Source organism: Phlebotomus papatasi, chromosome 1 (genome assembly GCF_024763615.1).
Source record: "Phlebotomus papatasi isolate M1 chromosome 1, Ppap_2.1, whole genome shotgun sequence".
Taxonomy (NCBI): Eukaryota; Metazoa; Arthropoda; class Insecta; order Diptera; family Psychodidae; genus Phlebotomus; species Phlebotomus papatasi.
In genome coordinates this window covers 65,192,256-65,211,086 of record NC_077222.1, presented here as the reverse complement: position 1 = coordinate 65,211,086, position 18,831 = coordinate 65,192,256, and the positions used below count along the sequence as shown (strand labels likewise).

Here is an 18,831-nt window from a genome sequence, read left to right as displayed (position 1 = left end):
GTCTGATTATTTATTTATAATCTATTAATTCAACCGTAATTTAAAGACGATGCCTTATGTTTTAAAAGACCTTGCTGTTACTTTAATATATATATTCCTTATTGTTACACTCCCTCTGTCTAAGAAGAGTCGTACTTTTGAGTAAAATTTTAGAATTAATAAATAATCGCATAGAATAAAATCGGGCTGTTTTAATAGGAAAATTCCGTATTTGATGGACTGTTTTTATTCGCATCATCGCAAAAAATTTCTAGAAATTCTTTAGCTATAGGTAAAAATTTTAAATACGTTCATAAGGGGAAGTGGGACAGCTTTGAAAGTGGGGCATCTTTGAAATTGGGATTTTCACCTATTTTTAAATAAAATTAAGCCTTATCGTGGTATAATTCAGCCTCTCAATCTGTTTGTGAAGCTAAATTATATCACGATAACACTCAATTTTATTCAAAAATAGGTGAAAAATCCCAATTTCAAAGGTGTCCCACTTCCCCCTACATGAGGTATATTTGCAGAACACAGGATTACGTGGGTCACACACAGTAAAAATCAGCATATTTTCTTGACAACTTTTTTAACATAATTAAAATATAATATTTAATTCAAACTCACTTAAGGACATAGGGGGAAGTGGGGCACCTTTGAAATTGGGATTTTTCACCTATTTTTAAATAAAATTGAGTCTTATCGTGATATAGCTGCACAAACAGATTGAGAAGCTGAATTATACCACGATAAGGCTTAATTTTATTTTAAAATAGGTGAAAAATCCCAATTTCAAAGTTGCCCCACTTCCCCCTAAAGGTATAACATTTTTTACTATATTTTCCGAAATTTTCATTTAAAAATATTACAAATTCAGTCGTTGGGACCTGATTTTTAGAAGCGGTTTTTGGAGAAAAAAAAATTAAACGTACTTTTCGGTGGACAAGACTTCCCAGAGCAGATTCATTTGATGTCAAAAAACTAAATATTTCCTGACAGCTGATGAGTTAACTCATACTTGAACGGTAGGATCTTTTTTTTTTACTTTGATCACAACTCATTTTATAAGACGAAATGTGGTGTAAAAAATGCCGAAAATGATATGTTTCTTTTAATTAAATTCTTTCAAAAACCCAGATATCATTTTAAATAGATGTGATTAGAGGGAATCACACCTAAAAAAGTAACGTTCAAGTATGAGATTAACTAATCATCTCAAAGAAAATATTTAGTTTTTTGATGCTAGATGATATCTTATATCTTTATTATTATATTATATTATATTATTATTATATAGTATATCATATTTTCGAAAATGAGACCCCAACGGCTGAAATTTTAAGATTTTTAAATGAAAATTTCAGAGAATTAGTTTAAATGTTGTACTTTTATGTGCTTAAAAAATTAAATAAAAATAAAAATTTATTACTTTTAAAAAAAGAAAAAATAGAGAAAATATGGTGTTTTCTAGTCTTTTTGACGCACGTAACCACTTACATAACTCACGTTATACCTCAAGCTTAAACATTGATTTTAGAACTCAATGATTTTCAACAACTATATTCGTTCGGTATTAATTTTTCCCCCAAACTTACGACTTTTTTGTGACAGATGGAGTATATTATGTAACCTGGGTATCAATCAGTAAATTATATTTATTATTATATTTCAAGTATTATATAATATTTGCAAAATTGAATTTAAAATCGTAATTTATCGAAATTCACAAGCTAATTAGTATTTAAAAATAATTATTAATTCTTCTTAATTATTTACTAAATGAAGGATTTTTCCATATACCGTATGAAGGTCATTTAAATTGAATTATGTAGAATTTTAGTATGAAATGTTAATTTCAGCTTTATAATTATTATGCAGAGCGGGTAGTATTATATCGTTGTTATGATTTGGAATTTCATATAAACGGCTTATATAAATGCTGAGAATTTTTGTACATATCAGGAATTTGTAGCTGTGATTGAACGATACAATTTCATGATTTTGAGTTAGAAAGCATGAATCAACTCTTTTTGATGGTTATTGAAAATATACGCATTTTAGCAAGAAATTGTAGATAGTCTTGTCTTAATTTTTCTCAAAACCTTAAATTAGAAAAAAATACAAAATAGTTAGAGTGAGGGTGAGGTGTGTTATTCAGCAATGCCACAAGTTCATAACAATCTTTTTTACGATTTTATTTCTATTCGAGTAATAAAATAATTTATAAAAAATAAAAAGTGTCAGCTATAGTAAAACTTCCGCATAGAATTATATAGTAAAAATAATAAATATCAATAAATTTTCCACTCTGTGGTACAATGTGTCAACACAAATTAAATACGTCAAATTTAAATTGCAATCATGAAAAAATAATTGCAATAATGAAAAATAATTATTATATGAAAATTCAAAAATCTCTGTTACACACATTGTATGCAAAAAATTAAGGGAAAATGGGAAAATCAATGGTGTGCAATAAATGATAAGTTAGGTAACTCAGGTTATCAATTTGACGCTACTTACGTACCTAAGGAAGGATAGGGTAGTTTCATGCGCACGCAAGATGCTTCAGAATATAGAATTTTGGGACAATAAATAATTGTGTGCTGTATACTTTTATATAGTCAATATTCAGGAGCAACTAAACTAAATGGACCAACTTAGCTTAAACATAGTTCCGAAACGTCTGTCAAATCAATCTTTAAAAAGAGTTTCTAGATCTAGACATTTTCTAACACAGCTAAATTATTCAGTAAATGGAATTTTTCTTTCCCTAATTGTTATATTGGCTCCGTTCAGTAATAACCTTTCGAAGAGACAAAGCCACTCCAAAGCCAAGCCAAACCTATTCGAAAATCTACCGGAAGCCTAAAGTGCAAGTTCATATACCCGCCGCTTTAGCGCTGATTGTTCTGCCATTTCGAATTTCGTTATTCTTGACACTTCGAATTGTCAACAATGTCAACAACAGTGTGCAAAAAATGCTGCGAAAAGTGAATTTTTGTGTAGTTTTGTGGAATTTCAGGATGGAAGAATGTCTTAAATGCTATTTCATTCAAAGAAATGTCCTTTTGATGAACTTGCCGTCGGTTTAAACGTTCGAACTTTCAACGGGTTTTTAGGTAAGTTCTCTCTGATTTACCTTCGAATCGGTAAAGGAAAAAACTCAACCGGAGAGAGCTCTCAAATCGGAAAGGTTATTACTGAACGAGAGGATTTTGGATGATTGCATAAGTTCGTGGGACTTTTTCGCGTAGGTCATTATGGGGTATGCCGTAGCTTACCTCCACCATTCATGTTTACTTTTTTCCTTGCACTGGAAAGATAATAGTGTCCTACATCCCTCTAATGCCAAGTATCCTTCAAATAAGTCGATATGTCATTTGGAGGACTTTTCTAAAATGTTGAACAAAAAGATGCATTTGCAGCATTCAAACTTAGGCGAATTTTGGAAAGGTGTAAGTAATGGACTTCCACGAAAAAGCATTTTGGGCATCTATTTAGATCATATTCTTGCTTTTAGAATAATTAAGAGGTGTCTTGGAAAATTTCGAAATAGGGATTTATCCTTCGAAATATCACCTCTATTTTAAACGGCCTCTAACATTGATGGCAATATTGTGAGTATCCTAGTGGATGAAAATTTAAGGATAATAATTTAATTGATTGTTAAGATGTTGGACAACAATAATTTGATCATATATCATTATTAGGAAAATCTGTGATATGTTTAAAAACTCAATAAATGGGTGCAATATTTTTTGACTGAAAGGAATAAGGGGATTGTAGGGAATTTAGCCATTTCTCTTCTGATATGTTGCGATGAAGAAGAATTTCTGGATCGATTGGTGACAGGTGATGAGAAATGGATCTAATACAACAACATACAGTGGAAAAGGCCCACGGAAAAACAGCTAAGGGGAAGTGGGGCACCTTTGAAATTGGGATTTTTCTGCAATTTTTAAGTGGAATTAAGCCATATCATAATGTAATTTAGCTTCTCAATCTGTTTGTGCAGCTAAATTATATCACGAAAAGGCTAAATTTTATTTAAAAATAGGTGAAAAATCTCGATTTCAAAGCTGCCCCACTTTCAAATGTGCCCCACTTCCCCCTAAGCTTGCTGTAAAAGCAGATTTTTAATTATTGAAAGAGTTGCTGTAAATTTGATAGGCGATGAAACTATCATAGAACATAAGCACCGTGACTAATTCATTAGAATCAATGCGCCCATTTAATAAAAACTTCCAATTTCGGCGAAAAGAAAGAGCATAATTTTCCAAAATGATAATTCTAAATCGTACATCGATTACTAGACGCTGCCAAAATTACAGGAAGTAAAATAGAAAATTCTCCGGAACCAAGAATATTCTTCAGATATTGACCCTTCAGATTATTATTTGTTTTAACCCTTTAAGGACGATTGGAACACCGGTGTCCCATAAAGAAAATATTTTTTTCCTGACTACCTAAAGTTATTTTTTCTTATGTCTGTACATAATTGCAAAGTAGAAAGTTGAAGGAATCTAGAATATTTTTTGCAAGTCTCTAGCTATTTGCAATGTAGTAAATATTTAAGCTCAAAAATGGCGAATTTTTAAATTCTCAAATTCATAATTGATTTTATTTATTTTTTATACTTCCAATTTTTTTTAAGCAAAATCCTTTTGGCAATAAAACTACAATACTAATACGTAATATTTTTCATTAAAACAAAAAATATTATTCATTGGTATTGTCAGAAAAATTATTTAAATTTTTGGGCTATTTTTGTCCCTATAATTTATAGAAACACAAAATACACCGAATCATACTCTGTTGGACTTTCCAAGGTTAGAAGTAAGACTTATCATTGATTATATTTCTCAGTTTAATTTTTATTGTTGATTTTCAGTCCGTAAAAAGTGTCTCGTCGTTAAAGGGTTAATATCAAAAGAATAGTTTGGTTCCTAAAAATATGGACTCCTTGGAAGCTGTCTTAAACGACCTTGCGAATTTTCTTGAAGAAAAAACAGGTTTTTTCTTAAAAAATGGTATTGATAAGGTTATAAATCTTTAGAGGACAAGTCTTAAGATCAATAAAGACTATATCCTGGAATATACAAATTACATTTCTAAAAGAAAATACCTGCTGAAATTTATCTTAAGGAGTCCTACGAACTTATGCAATTATCCAATATAGGGTAAGGACCTTGACAAACCTGAGGATTAGCCGAGAGACGGCTTAACGTAAATATATTAGAAATAATGGTTAAACTACATTTCCATCATTTTCCACTAAGTCGTCTCTCGGCTTAAGTCGTAAGTGTGTCCAGGGCATAACTGTGCCAATTTCGGCATAGTTGCATGCAATCGTCAAAGTCTCAAGTTTGAATTTTAAAAACAAATTGATTTTTTTATTCTTTCTTTTGTAAGAGTGTTGCTTGGAACCTTGTAAAGAGTCTACCGTCTTTATTATTTACTATAATCCTAACAAAATTTCATGTCGTCCGATCGACCTCAAATTTGGCCAAAATGTGTTTCAGCACTTCCTGATCACGAATATATATGTGGCTAATTTACGTTCCCGGCCGGCCGGCCGGCCGGCCGCTCTTTGGAGCTTAATAGCTCCTAAACTAAAAAAGATATCGACTTGCGGTTTTCGGCAAAGGTTATATATCGGGTGAAAATTGCAACTTGGTGCATTGACCCCCCACCCCCCACCCCTCCTTCCGCCATTTTGAAGACCCCCCTTTTTTTGTTTTCTCAATAGCTCCGCCCCTATGGCATCGAGCGGGCTCAAATTTTAGTATGTTATAGCTGGGCCTTAGAGCTTTCCATCAATACCAAACTTAAGGTCCCCCGACCCCCCTGACCCGAGCTATAAGGGTCCAAAAAAAATTTTTTAAAATGGCCATAACTCCGGTTCTAATTGTCAGAATTTATAAAGTGAGGGCTTTTTGGAAAGCTCTCGTGAAATGCCACTTCCCCTTCTAACATCGCAAGTTCATAAAACCACCGCTAGGGGCGCTATTATTAAAAAGAAAATTTTTAAATCTTATAAGTTAAATAACTCAAAAATTCCTTATGCAATCGGGCTGAAATTTTAGTATGTTGTAGCCGTTGATTATACCTATCAAACAAAAAAAACCTTAAGTCGATCCATAACCCCTGACCCGAGCTATAAGGGGTCAAAGTTCGAACATTGACCGGCCTCTATCTCCGGTACTAATTAACATATCGACCTAAATTTTACCTTTTTGGTTTCGTCTCGATGAGCACTTTCAGATGGAAGTTCAAAAAGTCACCACAGGTGGCGCTGTGATAGCGTCAAAATTCATCGAAATTCAAAGTCACTTTTCTCAAAAACGGCATTGTGCAAGTTAATGAAATTTTAGTATGTTGTAGTCCAGTCTAGGACGTTTCCAAAATGGTGCGTATGTGCGCTGTGGTTAAAACAGAACCGGAGATATGAGGGGTCAAAGTTCACGAAATTCAAAAAATCATATCTCCGGTTCTATGTGACCGATTTTGATGAATGAGGGCTTAAACGAAAGATCTCATCAAATGTTACAACTTTCTAGAATGTTTGAACTTCGTGGGACCAACACCAGGGGCGCCACAGTCGAAAAACCAATTTCAATATCACATAACCTCAATTATCTCGACTGTCGCTGAACCGATTTTGATGATTACTTCGACATAATTGTAGAGCACATTTGTCTCTACATTTCGTCCATACATCATTTTCCACTCAGACTACGCTATCACTCCGATTTTGCCGTTTAAGTGTGAAAAAATTGATTTTTCCCATAATAAGGCTTTGAAATCACTCAGATGCCAATTTGACTGCCTCTACTCCACCAAGACACTTAAAATAGGGTTTTAAATGGAAAGTCCCACAAAAGGCAACAGTTCTTTGATATAGTTGGAGTTCAACAAATGACTACTTGGGGAACTCTGGATGAAAAAACGAGTTAAAAAACAAAAGACCTCGCTTATCTTGGCTTCTGAGTAATCGATGAGATCATGTTCTATGGGAAAATTATAGAGTACATTCTGGTCTACATTTCACCCATATATTACTTTTGTGCCAGTTCATCGAAATCCTTGATATTTTGGTTTAAATACAAAATTTGTATAATTTCACGAATTTGATTCAAGACAACTGAATGGCGTCTCCCAACTTCAGCTCTAAATCGAATTTGCATGCACTCCGAGTTAGCTCACGTTAAGAATCTCACCTACATAAGCCGGTTAGGATTATCTGTCCCTTTACTCTAAAATCATTCTTAATGCATTTTAAAATGAATAAAAATATAGACATAGCTTTGGTACCCTATTTCGGCCACTTTCATTCTCATAGTTCCTTGCCCTTCGGGAATTCTTCCAATATCTTTTTCACGTCATCTTGTTTGTCGAAGCTACATTTTTTGTTATTCTTTTTCATTGTATAATCTCTAGAGTATGTAAAAAACTAAAAATTCATGGAAATTCGAGGAACAAAAAAAAGTGGCCGAAATTGCAAGCTGGTCGGAATTTGGCACACTTACCCTAATTTTTAAATCAGTCTAATACATATGTTAATGAATTTTGGAGGAATGTGTTTAGTTTGAACTTTAATTTGTTAAGTATTCATCAGTATCACTCAAAGTATATGATCTCAGTATCTACCAATTTACTAATATACTAATCTACTAATCCCACTATCAAGGCTTTTATACATTGAGAGCAGTGTTCGTCAAAATTTGCGTTTTTGAAGAAAATTGTGTGCACTGCTGTGCGATAGAAATGTTTTAAATGAATAAAATTCATGTAATTCATAAATATAAATGAATTAAACAGAAAAAATGAGAAAGTTGTGCTTTTTCGTTAATTCTCCGCTAGGGGAATTTTCTGGAACGTACAGCGAAATCCTTCACGCTTCGTTTTGGGATTGATGCAAAAAGCTTCTCGACCCTCGCTAATTCGCATGATAAATGATTTATAATGCTTTTTATTTAGAGAGCCAGCCGGAGCCAGTAGACATTCATGCGATAAAGATGTCTTGAGGAATTTTGAATTTTTATGGGGGATGAGATTGGTCGGAATGTAATTATGAAAGTCATTCGTTGCATAAAGCTCATCGGAGGTTCAAACCAGGCAAAAATTTGGGGCAAAAGCTCTATGAGGGGATCCTTCCCCTGTGACCTAGAGTCTTTGAGAGGGGAAGCGTCCACGTTATGCATGCGGATGGGAAAATGCGCGCGCGCCATGTCTCTCTCACGCGCTTTTTTTGGACATCAAAGAAAAAGCTCTCCACGTTGGTGAGAGCATGAGAGACAATGTTGAGGACATTTAAAAAGGAATGTGCGAGTGAACTTTTTGAGGATTTCCTTCTTTCCTTTTGTTGGTAGAAAAACAGAGTCCTCGTGTGCGTCCTGCTTTTGCACGCATTTCTGCGAGCTTTTTGAGTGGGGAGTGTATTGGGGATTCCATGTGGTCGCTCTGGTTGTGTGCGTGCGTCTCAATAGGTGGAAAAGTCGTGGGAAAATCTCAATAAATCGTCAGTTTTACCATCAGTTTTCCACTGGAGCTTGAGGACTTTACCTCGCACGAGTGCTTCACACAAAGGCTCTATATAGAGCCTTAAATAAACTTTTACTGCGATTTTATAAAGTCACTTCCTGACACGAAGCCATTATCTAAAATCGGTTGTGTTTAGCAGGTGAATAGAAAGTTGGGACTGCATATTTTTGGGTGAGGTGAAATTGATTAATGTTGCTTTATTAGGAGATCCACCATGAATAACAGCAAATCCTTTTAAGTGAGTGAATACAATTCTAAACACTAAAAGAAAGTGATATTGTGGTGAAATTGTGTCATGCTTAATGTGTAACGACAAAATCCATAATATTGCACATTAAATGCAATGAGAGTTGAAATGAAGAAAAATTAGCATTTTATTAACCGAGTTTAAAATGCATTTGTGACAGAAATGCCAGAGGGTCAATGGACAATTTTCCCATGAAATCGGCATTGCATTCCAGCTCACTAATCATTGGTGAACATAGAGGGAAGTTGCTGCATAAGCTCATCCCTAGCAGACACAATGTCTGGTGAATAGATTGTGTGCTGGGAGGGTGATGAACATTTTTGTGGGTGTCACCTGACACAAGTGGTCCAAAAGTGGTGCAATGGGGTTTCTGGGTCGTTGACACGCATCGCAATGTTGATCCAGAGATACTCCATTTAGAAACTTTTGAACGTCATCCAATTGCCCCGATTTTTGGCACATTCGAGAAAAGGCGAATTTGGACAATAACACTCTCCAAAAAAAATAGGCACTGATTCTCCTTGTTCCACATTTTAGCGACCAACAAAAAACTGGTGACAAGCTTATTTTAGTTTATGTGAACTGTGATTTTTTCATTAGTAACCCGGTTTAGTGACCCAACATGATTGATGTCAGATTAACAGATTTATTTGATAGCTATTTAAGGGGTTATGTAGGGCAAAAAGACTGAAAAATACCGTATTTTCTCTAATTTTTATTTTCAACATGAAAGAAGAAATTGGATAATGAGCTGGCGTGATGGATATTATTTGGAGACACCTCCGGTAATCACCAGTGGAAATTTATTTCACCTCAAGAAGAAAAACAAATTTTCTGTCTTGCCCAGAGCTTGCGGTCCGGATGTGGACCTTCTTCAGTGGTCGAATAGACTATGTTTTTTGATTTCCTGAAGTTCGTTATTTTTTGGAAAAATAGAGGATCATTACCAGCAGTAATCACTTGGGAAGGTTTTGATAATTAGTTTTCTTTCTACTTTTCTAAATTTTCTTTTTGCAATTGTGGCTTTGATGTTATTTGATTAAGCGCTTTCTCTGACTCGCCTAATCAACTCACATCAAAGCCACAATTGCAAAAAGAAAATTTAGAAAACTAGAAAGAAAACTAGTTATCTATTAGTTAAAACCTTCCCAAGTGATTACTGCTGGTGATGATCCTCTATTTTTCCAAAAATAACGAACTTCAGAAAATCAAAAACCATAGTCTAGTCGACCACTGAAGAAGGTCCACATCCGAACCGAAAGCTCTGGGCAAGACAGAAAATTTGTTTTTCTTCTTGAGATGAAATAAATTTCCACTGGTGATTACCGGAGGTGTCCCCATAGAATAAAAAAAATTATTTAAATTTAAATTCTTAAGCATACAAAAGTACAACATTTAAACTATATTTTCTGTAATTTTCGTTTAAAAGTCTTTAAATATTTCCTGTTAGCTTATGAGTTAAACTCGTACTTAAACGATAGAATTTTTTTTTACATTTTTTGGAATATTTTGCACCACGTTTTATCTTCTAAAATACGTTGTGATCAAAATAAAAAAAAATCTACCATTCAAAGCACGAGATTAACTCATCAGTTAACAGGAAATATTTAGTTTTTAATGTCAGATGAATACACTCTGAGAAATCTTGTCCACCGAAAACTATGTAATTTTTCAAAAACTGTCCTCAAAAATCAGGTTCCCATGGCTGAATTTTTGAAATTTTGAACTGAAAATTTCAGAAAATATAGTAAAAATGTTATACTTTTATATACTTAGGAAATCTAATTAAATTTTTATTTATTATGCTGGAAAAAAAATGTCAGGGAAATATGCTATTTTTTCTTAGAATGCGGAACCCACGTAACCCCTTTAACATTGGAATATTTTGGAACTGTTCCAATTTTCACTATAACATTGGAGAAAGAATAAAATTCACAAAGAGTTATCATATTTCAAAATTATTAATGTAAAGAATTATAAATTTAGTAATTTATTTAGTATTAGTCTTTGTATAAACCCAGACCTCTAGACTGTAGTTTCATTTCCATTTGACAATTGTCTCTTTTTTATGGCCTCTATGCACTGGAGAATTTATGTCCATATTGAAGCTTGAAAAAATTGAAAGATTAAGTAAAAATGTAAATCTTTCTAAAATGGGATTTATAGGTTCTAAATTCAATAAAATTATAAACTTTGTAACAGTTCTCATTTGTATTTTTCAATACAGTTTTCCAATTTCTGAAGAATTACAGTAATGTATGAAATTAAAGAGTAGAGTTTTGTACTAGTCTTTATTAATAATAAGGAATTGGGCGAATTGGGAATTGGGAATTCAGTGGCGTAATAGGTAAGACCATTGGTTTTTGGGCGGTGAGATTTTTGACTTGACTCTTACGTCTCTCTCTTATATCCGGAAAATGTAAAAGACATTTTCACTGTGATAAAACTAAACGCAATAAAAATGCACTGACTGCCCAAAAAACTCCGACAGCCCGGAAGAAGTTCCACATTGCGGAGAAGGTGGTCGGAGAAGCTGGACGAATTCCAAAATTTTTCAGACAATTTTGCTTAAAATTTTTAATTTTTTTTGTAATGATAATTAAATTACTATATACAGCCCCAAATAAAGATTCTGTCTAAGAAAAATTAGAAAACTGTTCAAAACGAAAAAGTATGAAGTGTTTAAGAATATTACAAATTTCTTAAGTTAAAACAACATTAAAAATTAAATATATCTCCTTAGACTTCAAAATTCCCCTAAATAATTTTAAATTGTAAACATAAATTGTAATTATAGATACTATTTCAAAAGATTTGAAGTCTAAAAACTTACACTTTCAATAATTTGATAACAGATTTTTAATTTCCATTTAAAACTATAAAAATGAAGAAATAGGGTAGGGGAGGGATTTCAGGCTTCGCACATATTCTGGCTACAAATACTTTATAATTTATCATATTTCCTTAATGAATCTGACTTAATTATTTCAGGAAATGTGTGACTTAAGACTAGTTTTTCAAATATATTACCTTAGATTAATCAGATTACTCAAAGAAATTGGTATGGAAAATTTATGAAAAATAGATATGATAAATAGGTATAGAAATTCTATCTATCTAGCCTGAAAGCCTTCCCTTATTGCTTTTTGTGTTTTTTTAAATAAAATTATAAAGATTAAAGTTCTAAATAAAATACTTTCCCGGTCTTACTATTTTGTTTTGGTATCTCGAAAATATTTGACAGAATATTTGAAATTAATTTTATAGTATTTCAAGTTTTAAGTGTCCCATTCTTGCGTTAAATTATCCCACTTTTCAGGACTTTCATAATTTTTTCATTCAGTTGAGATCATTATCTCCATGAGAAAGTTTATTTATTATTATTAAGAAATAGGAGAAAAGTCGAATTTCAAAAGTGCCCCAATTCTAAGGTGCCTCACTTATCCCTACAAAACTGCTCGTCACATGAAGAATGTTTAGTGCCTAATTGGCGGAAAATCTTCGACTTCTAAAGTTAAAACCTGTTAGGAATGTCTCAATTATACCTACAAAGTATCACAGTCTCGCTCTCCAATTATAATTTAATTTTAGTAAAACCATTAAAAAATGCATAAAATATATTTTTTCAGAAATGGTTAACACATGCATAGTTCTGTACCTGAAAGCTGATAAGAAAATTTAATCATTAAAATAAAAAGTAAATAAAACATTTATTCTTTGATTTCTTTTTGCAGAAATTTGTAAAAATATATATTTTCACGAACTGTTTGTATCACTTCTTATTAAGTCTCACTTCTCGGAACGAAATTTTAAAGTAATATGGCGTCTGATAAGTGTCTTAAAGATTTCAATAAGCATAAAATTGTTGTTTTAAAAATTTTAAAGATACATTGTTTTAATTTTTACGAGATGTTAAGCAGGTTTAACATTTGATCATTTCGAAATCAGAAATGTTTAAGACAAGTATATGAATTTAAGTTCGATCGGAGATGGTTCACTGAACCGCACTGTCACAGTAGCTGTGATAATGAAAAAATCAGAGTTCACCAGTAACAAAACCGTGGGAAAGTCTTAATTAAATGCTATTGACTTTTCCGACAATCCCCCCTTAATCGTGCACATTGCGATATAGAGAACTTGGTGCCGGAGGTACTTCTAACGAGGGAACCTCGTGTGGCAAAGCACCCTCCCGTTGTGATTAGATAGAGAGGTGATAAGGACGCGTGAAAAATTACTCAAGTCTGTGCTGGAGACAAACTGAGAGTTTTGGCGGGGTTGTGTGGGTCCAATTAGTGTTTTAATTTAGTGTAACCATCGCGCCCTTTGAACTCCCATTTGCCGAAACGCCAGATGCTCACGAATCATGCTGTGCTTCAATCTCAAAATTGCCGCAATTTTCCGTGGATATCGCGATGAGTCTGTTCGGGATCGGAGCCAGAGCCTGTGTACACCACCACCAAGAACTCCACCTCATCGTGACATTGGAGCTCTGCGTGTGCTGCAGAGGAGGGCATCGAGCGTGATGTAAGCCATGGAATCAATGCCATTCACAGTATGGGATAACCATGTCATTTACACAAAACACCCCCAGCTCTTTAAGTTCTGTAGCATCCCTGCAACTTTATGTGGTATCACCGCATCCAAAGTTTCAACATTTACCAATTAATTCCACTGCCATTTCGCAAGTGCTCACATGAAATCTCCAAAGCCAAGATTTTCCCACGAGCTTCTACAAGATCAAACTCTCCTTACATTCTCACACAAGCATGAACAAAAACGTCTAAATTTCCACTTAATCCTTGCAATATTGAGAGTGTACACCATACTGTGTACAATCACTCATAGTGCAAATATTAAATTGATTTCTGGTGTTGAAACATTATGTGACTATGTTGTTGACAATTTGGATTCCTGCGGTGGTATTTCCGCAAACTTCCATTCAGACTTTGATAAGTCAGGATGTTGAATTGAAAATGCTGTAGCCCGGGGTTATTTGCGATTGTGACGTAAAAAATCCTTAGGAAAGCTCATAAAAGCCATAGGAGATATATAGTTTTGAGCTCCACATAAGGATTCAAATTCAGCGACTATGAGAAATACTATAAGCTTCAGAAAGTTAAGGTTCTATTGAAGTCCCACACGTTAAAACTATGCTATATTCCGTAGCAAATATCTATAAGAAGGATCAAATTCTATACATAAACAAATACATTTTCATTCTAAGAATTCAGAAGTAAATGAACACATCAGGCAGGTTTTAGAAGATAATCTTTGGATTTGAAAATAATCCGATGAATGTGTTTTATAATTATTCCGTCTAATACTTCAACAGATCTCCAGGTTTTAAATAAATCTTGAATCTTTGGTTCCACATTCTGTGATTTATAAATTTTTATTTAAAAATATGAATTTTCTGAAAGTTTCAAAGACACTAGGGGAACAGTGCTAAATTCCGGACAGTTTGCAATATCGGACACTTTTTATACTTCTCATTTTTTTTTAAGTATTTCTTTTTAATAAAGGCTATGCTGAAGTAAAACAGTATAACCTCTATGAACAGTATAGGGGAAACTGGGGCATCACCAAACACGGGGTAGCACCAAACACTGCAATTTTTCAATAGGATATTCGACTACAGAGGACAAGGCTTATACAAATTTTTAGGCATTATAGAGATGCTTGTTCACTGAAGAAATGGTCGAGATAGTCTAAATAGTTTAGAAATAAAAATTAGTGTTTGGTGCTACCCCGTGTTTGGTGGTGCCCCAGTTTCCCCTATGCTGTATAAATAGCCTTCGAAGACTTTCAGAAGAACAAGGAACTGCAAGAAACTTTGTGCCCAATATTGCACAAAAATTATTGTCAATATTTTATTAAATTTAATGAGAGAAACAAAGACGATAAAATATTCTTCAGGTTCTATACAACACTTCTGTATTAGAAATGTGTTGTATTAAAAATATAATGATTCAAACTCAGATTATTTGTGCTTTATCTGTCCGAAATTTGGCACGGTTCTCCTACAAAAAATTAGAATTTTAGCAATGTGAAAATTAAACTTTGTTTTAAATGTTAGTTTACCTGGAACATAGTCTGGTAACTATGGGAGCTGGTATTCCTTACAAGAGAAATCAGAATTTTCGGAATGCGTAACAATTTCATTGTGATGAATAAGATATAAAAAAAAATCATATAAAAATCAAAAATACAGATTTTTAGATATTTCACTTTTTTATTTCTAATTTTTTTTGCTAAGTGCCTCTTTATGGTTAGACATAGTTGTCATATTTTGACAAGAATCTAACCATTTATAAGACTTGAGGAGTCTTATATGAGGAAAAGCACTTATGGGGCCAAGATTTTGCACTGGCCGAACTGTGTGGCCCACCTCACAGCGCCATGATTACACACTGACTGACATCAGAGGCGATCACTGACGTATATCGATCGATTCAACACGAAGTGTTGAATCGATGACTCGACTGGAATTTGAAATTTAATTTCAAACTTCTGTTTCTAACCGCTATAATTATGAGGTAGATACCACGCAGAACACCACTTGGCATTGGGGAGAGGTGCGTAAGCACCAAAAATATTGGGAGAAAGCTAAAGTTGTATTTCTGCGTCTTACAATCGGCCAATCCTGATAGATTCCCGTCCCCGGGAATGTAGTCTGCTCTCAGTTATGATCGATGTCCTTGAATTCCTTTAGGAATTCTGCACAACAAAGAAAAATAGTTCTTGGGAAGCCTTAAGTCCATCAACTTAAGCACCTCCTTCTGCCAACAGCTGAAATTTCATCCCGATGGAAATCTCTAGCATTTTCTTCTGACTAGGATTCTGATTTCATCGTTTAATAGTTCTTTGGAAGCCTTAAGTCCATCAACTCAAGTACTCCCTTCTGCCAAATGCAATTTCACTCCGATGGAAATCCCTAGCATTTCCCTCTGCCTAGGATTGAAATTTCATCGTTTCGGAAATCTGGAGTCTGTCAACTCTAGTATCTCCTCTACCGATATTCTTCAATGGCTCACCCTCGATAATCCGCCTGATTCGCTCACTTACCTGGCTTAGCTATTGGCTTTGATGGGCATCCTTTTACTTAAAGTATCTTTGCGAGCACGCAGTAATAGATGCTACTACACAAATCCATTCACAAAGAACTCAAACAGCTATCCTCCAACGAAATATGTTCTGTGAAAATAGCTAGCTACACTTCCCTTATACAAGTGTAGCACTAGATTGTGGAAGAAAACTGTATCAGTTATTACTGAACAGTCTTTTACATGAATCTAGTTGGATAACAGCATTATTCCTTGGCAAAAATCCAGGTACTCCCTACTATTAAGTTTATGATGGGCGATCCTCTTGTTGTCCTTCACTATCGTGTCTGATTTAGTTCATCTACCCAAATCTGATATCACATGCAACAGCTATTGGATTCTAGTACAACGACGACAACGGAAAACTAATAAATTCTTGCTCCAACCCCTGGTTCAAAAGAATCTCTGTCGTTCTTCTTGTATGGGTCACGAGACTTTTATGCCTAATCTGTACTTCAGTCTTTTCAATATCCCCTCTCATACTGCACCAAAGTGATCAATAATTTACCATCATTGCTCATCTGCTTCAAACTAAATCCACCTCGGCTATTCCTACAACACAGCAAGACCCTTATTCAGCTTAACACTACTTCCAACACTCCAACAGTGAATCAACGAGGCAAGCATTACAACGACGGATTCCAACCAATCGAAATCACCAAACAAACACTTCTTCCAACTCAGCTGTAATCCGCAGAACCGTCTATTTCAGAAGTTCCCCGCTAAACCGACCTGAGTTTCCTTTTCCGCATGACCAAAGAAAATTAGAGAAGACCCGTATCCACCAATTTGCTATTACTCAGAGGAGGATAATCGGGAATACCACAACGGAGACAACTATAAATACCAGACCTTCTATAAAAATAGATTTGTTCTTAAATTCGGAACAATTCATTAGAATTCTTACATCGGAAAAGAATTAAATAAATAAATATCTAACATCAGAACGAGATTTCACACTTCCATATGATATGCAACTGCAATCTATGACACTTACTACCCTTACTACCATGGTCAAGCTTTAAACGAACTGCCTAACACATCTAATTCATACGCCAATAAAGACAATACTCCCTAAATCAACAAATTTTTTATAAGTCTCTCGGATCATCAACTTCATATCAGGGAAATCAACAAAACGCCAGTCCCTCAATTACTTTTGGAAGCCACCAGGAGAGACAAACTTCACGCAATGAAATACAAGTATCGATATATAGATATCAGGAAATGTCTGCACGTCTACTATCGTAGTATGAGATCACCCCCCAATAATAATCCACTAATAAATAAATTCACGATTCTGAAATTAAATGGGAGTTGTCCTGCTGTCTGCCCTAAATGAACTGAGGACATCTAACCGAATTATCACCAGCAATGTACTCGTGGGGTTTTACTCAGTGTTGAGTAATCGGGATGGACTGTTGCAACTAAGTTTGCAATAGCAGAACCGGATGAGTTTTCGTAAACCAGGAAAAAGTAAACCAGGCAGTGATGTCCTTGTAGCAGGTCTTACCGTGAATGACTGGTGTGTTTTCTGCGGCATGGGCAGAACTTTAAACAAAAACGGACCCGATTTTCAAAAAAAAAATAAAATAAAATCCACTGTAGAATTCTCACAAGATCCTTGCCCTTAAGTAATAAAATCAAAACCCTTGTATCGTCCAATATTGAAACCCAGTCAAGTCACCGTTTCTCTGAGCGACCTTAATTTTCCCAAAAATTTAACAATCAAAGAGAATACCGTTGTTGTGGACACTGAAAATACTTTAGATAACAGGCAACTCAGAATTTCCAAAATAAACCATACATCCCAGGCACGCTCAGAAATTCAACCTCTCTATGAAAACACTAACCACACTCCATGCTGATGTTGAATTCGTTAATTTCAAATCCAATCCTTTATCTCTGAACACTCAAGATCTGCATTCCCTGAACGGGTGTGCCAGGATCCAATATATATATATATATATATATATATATAAAATGTGCAAGAGAATTAGGAACCACATTCCCAACTCCACCCAATCCCAACAATCTTCTTATCGACCTATAATCACTTCTAGAGATAAACCGTAATAGGACTCTTGACACGATCTCTCATTATTCCTGAACACTTAGACGCTCCTGGAAGCCTTCGCGGGTCTACCCCCGATCCTTCAGAAGCTTCTCTCGCTTACACTGCGCAGTCTTCCAGCCGCTGTCATCTTTTTCGTGAGTCGAGGGCTAACTGAATATTTTTTTTTTTTTGGAGTTTTAGACTTCCTCAGGAAATAACTATAAGCATCAATTTGTTTTTCTGGAAAAGTTGCGAAAAATTTTAAATTTAAAAGCACTTTGTGTGAATTATACCCAGAACTAGTTCGCACAATCAGCCACTGCGTCACACTAGAAATGGCAATATTAATTGACTCTGGGGACCATCAAAGGATATATTAGAAAATTCGAGACAAATTATTACTCGCGATTCGCAAGGAGTGCAGCTAATCGATTAAAGGGACTTTTGAATTCTCTAATCTTGCACAAAATTTTAGTGAAAACTCTATATTCCTTATCCATGTTTAAGAAATATCAACTAATTGGAATTTTTGGAACTTTTATTGGCTTAATGTGCTTGCATCAAGGGATTTCAATTAATTCAGGGCAATTTTTGTTTACGCTTTGAGGAAAAATTACTTTGAATTGTCTGAAATATTTTAAAATTCTATTAAATTGTCAAAAAAATCTCAACTTTTCAGGATATTCGCAGAATTATTTACAAGTATCGCAGGATTTTTCTGTTAAATCAGGAAAAATCTCGTTTGTTTGGAAAGAGAAAAAAAAATTAAATTGTCTGAAATATTTTCCAAAAATTCATTCAAATGAATTTCCGAGAAATCTCAACTATTCAGGTAGTTTTAGGGCATTCATCGACAATATGATGTTAACTGAGAAAATTTTCTATAATTTCAGGGA

At 34.3% G+C, this 18,831-nt stretch overlaps 1 protein-coding gene across 2 annotated transcripts in view; it reads left to right on the top strand.

The window, feature by feature from the left end:
• Positions 1-18,831, top strand: part of LOC129804356 (GTPase-activating Rap/Ran-GAP domain-like protein 3) — a 112,234-nt gene that overhangs the window by 43,151 nt on the left and 50,252 nt on the right. The window contains exon 1 of one of the 2 annotated variants that reach the window (XM_055851617.1): positions 12,916-13,300. The exons of the other annotated variant lie outside the window; for it this stretch is intronic. Coding sequence (XP_055707592.1) covers positions 13,140-13,300 — 161 coding nt within the window. The 5' untranslated portion in view covers positions 12,916-13,139. Of the gene's footprint in view, positions 1-12,915; positions 13,301-18,831 lie in introns of those variants that run through there. 2 annotated transcript variants of the gene reach the window in all.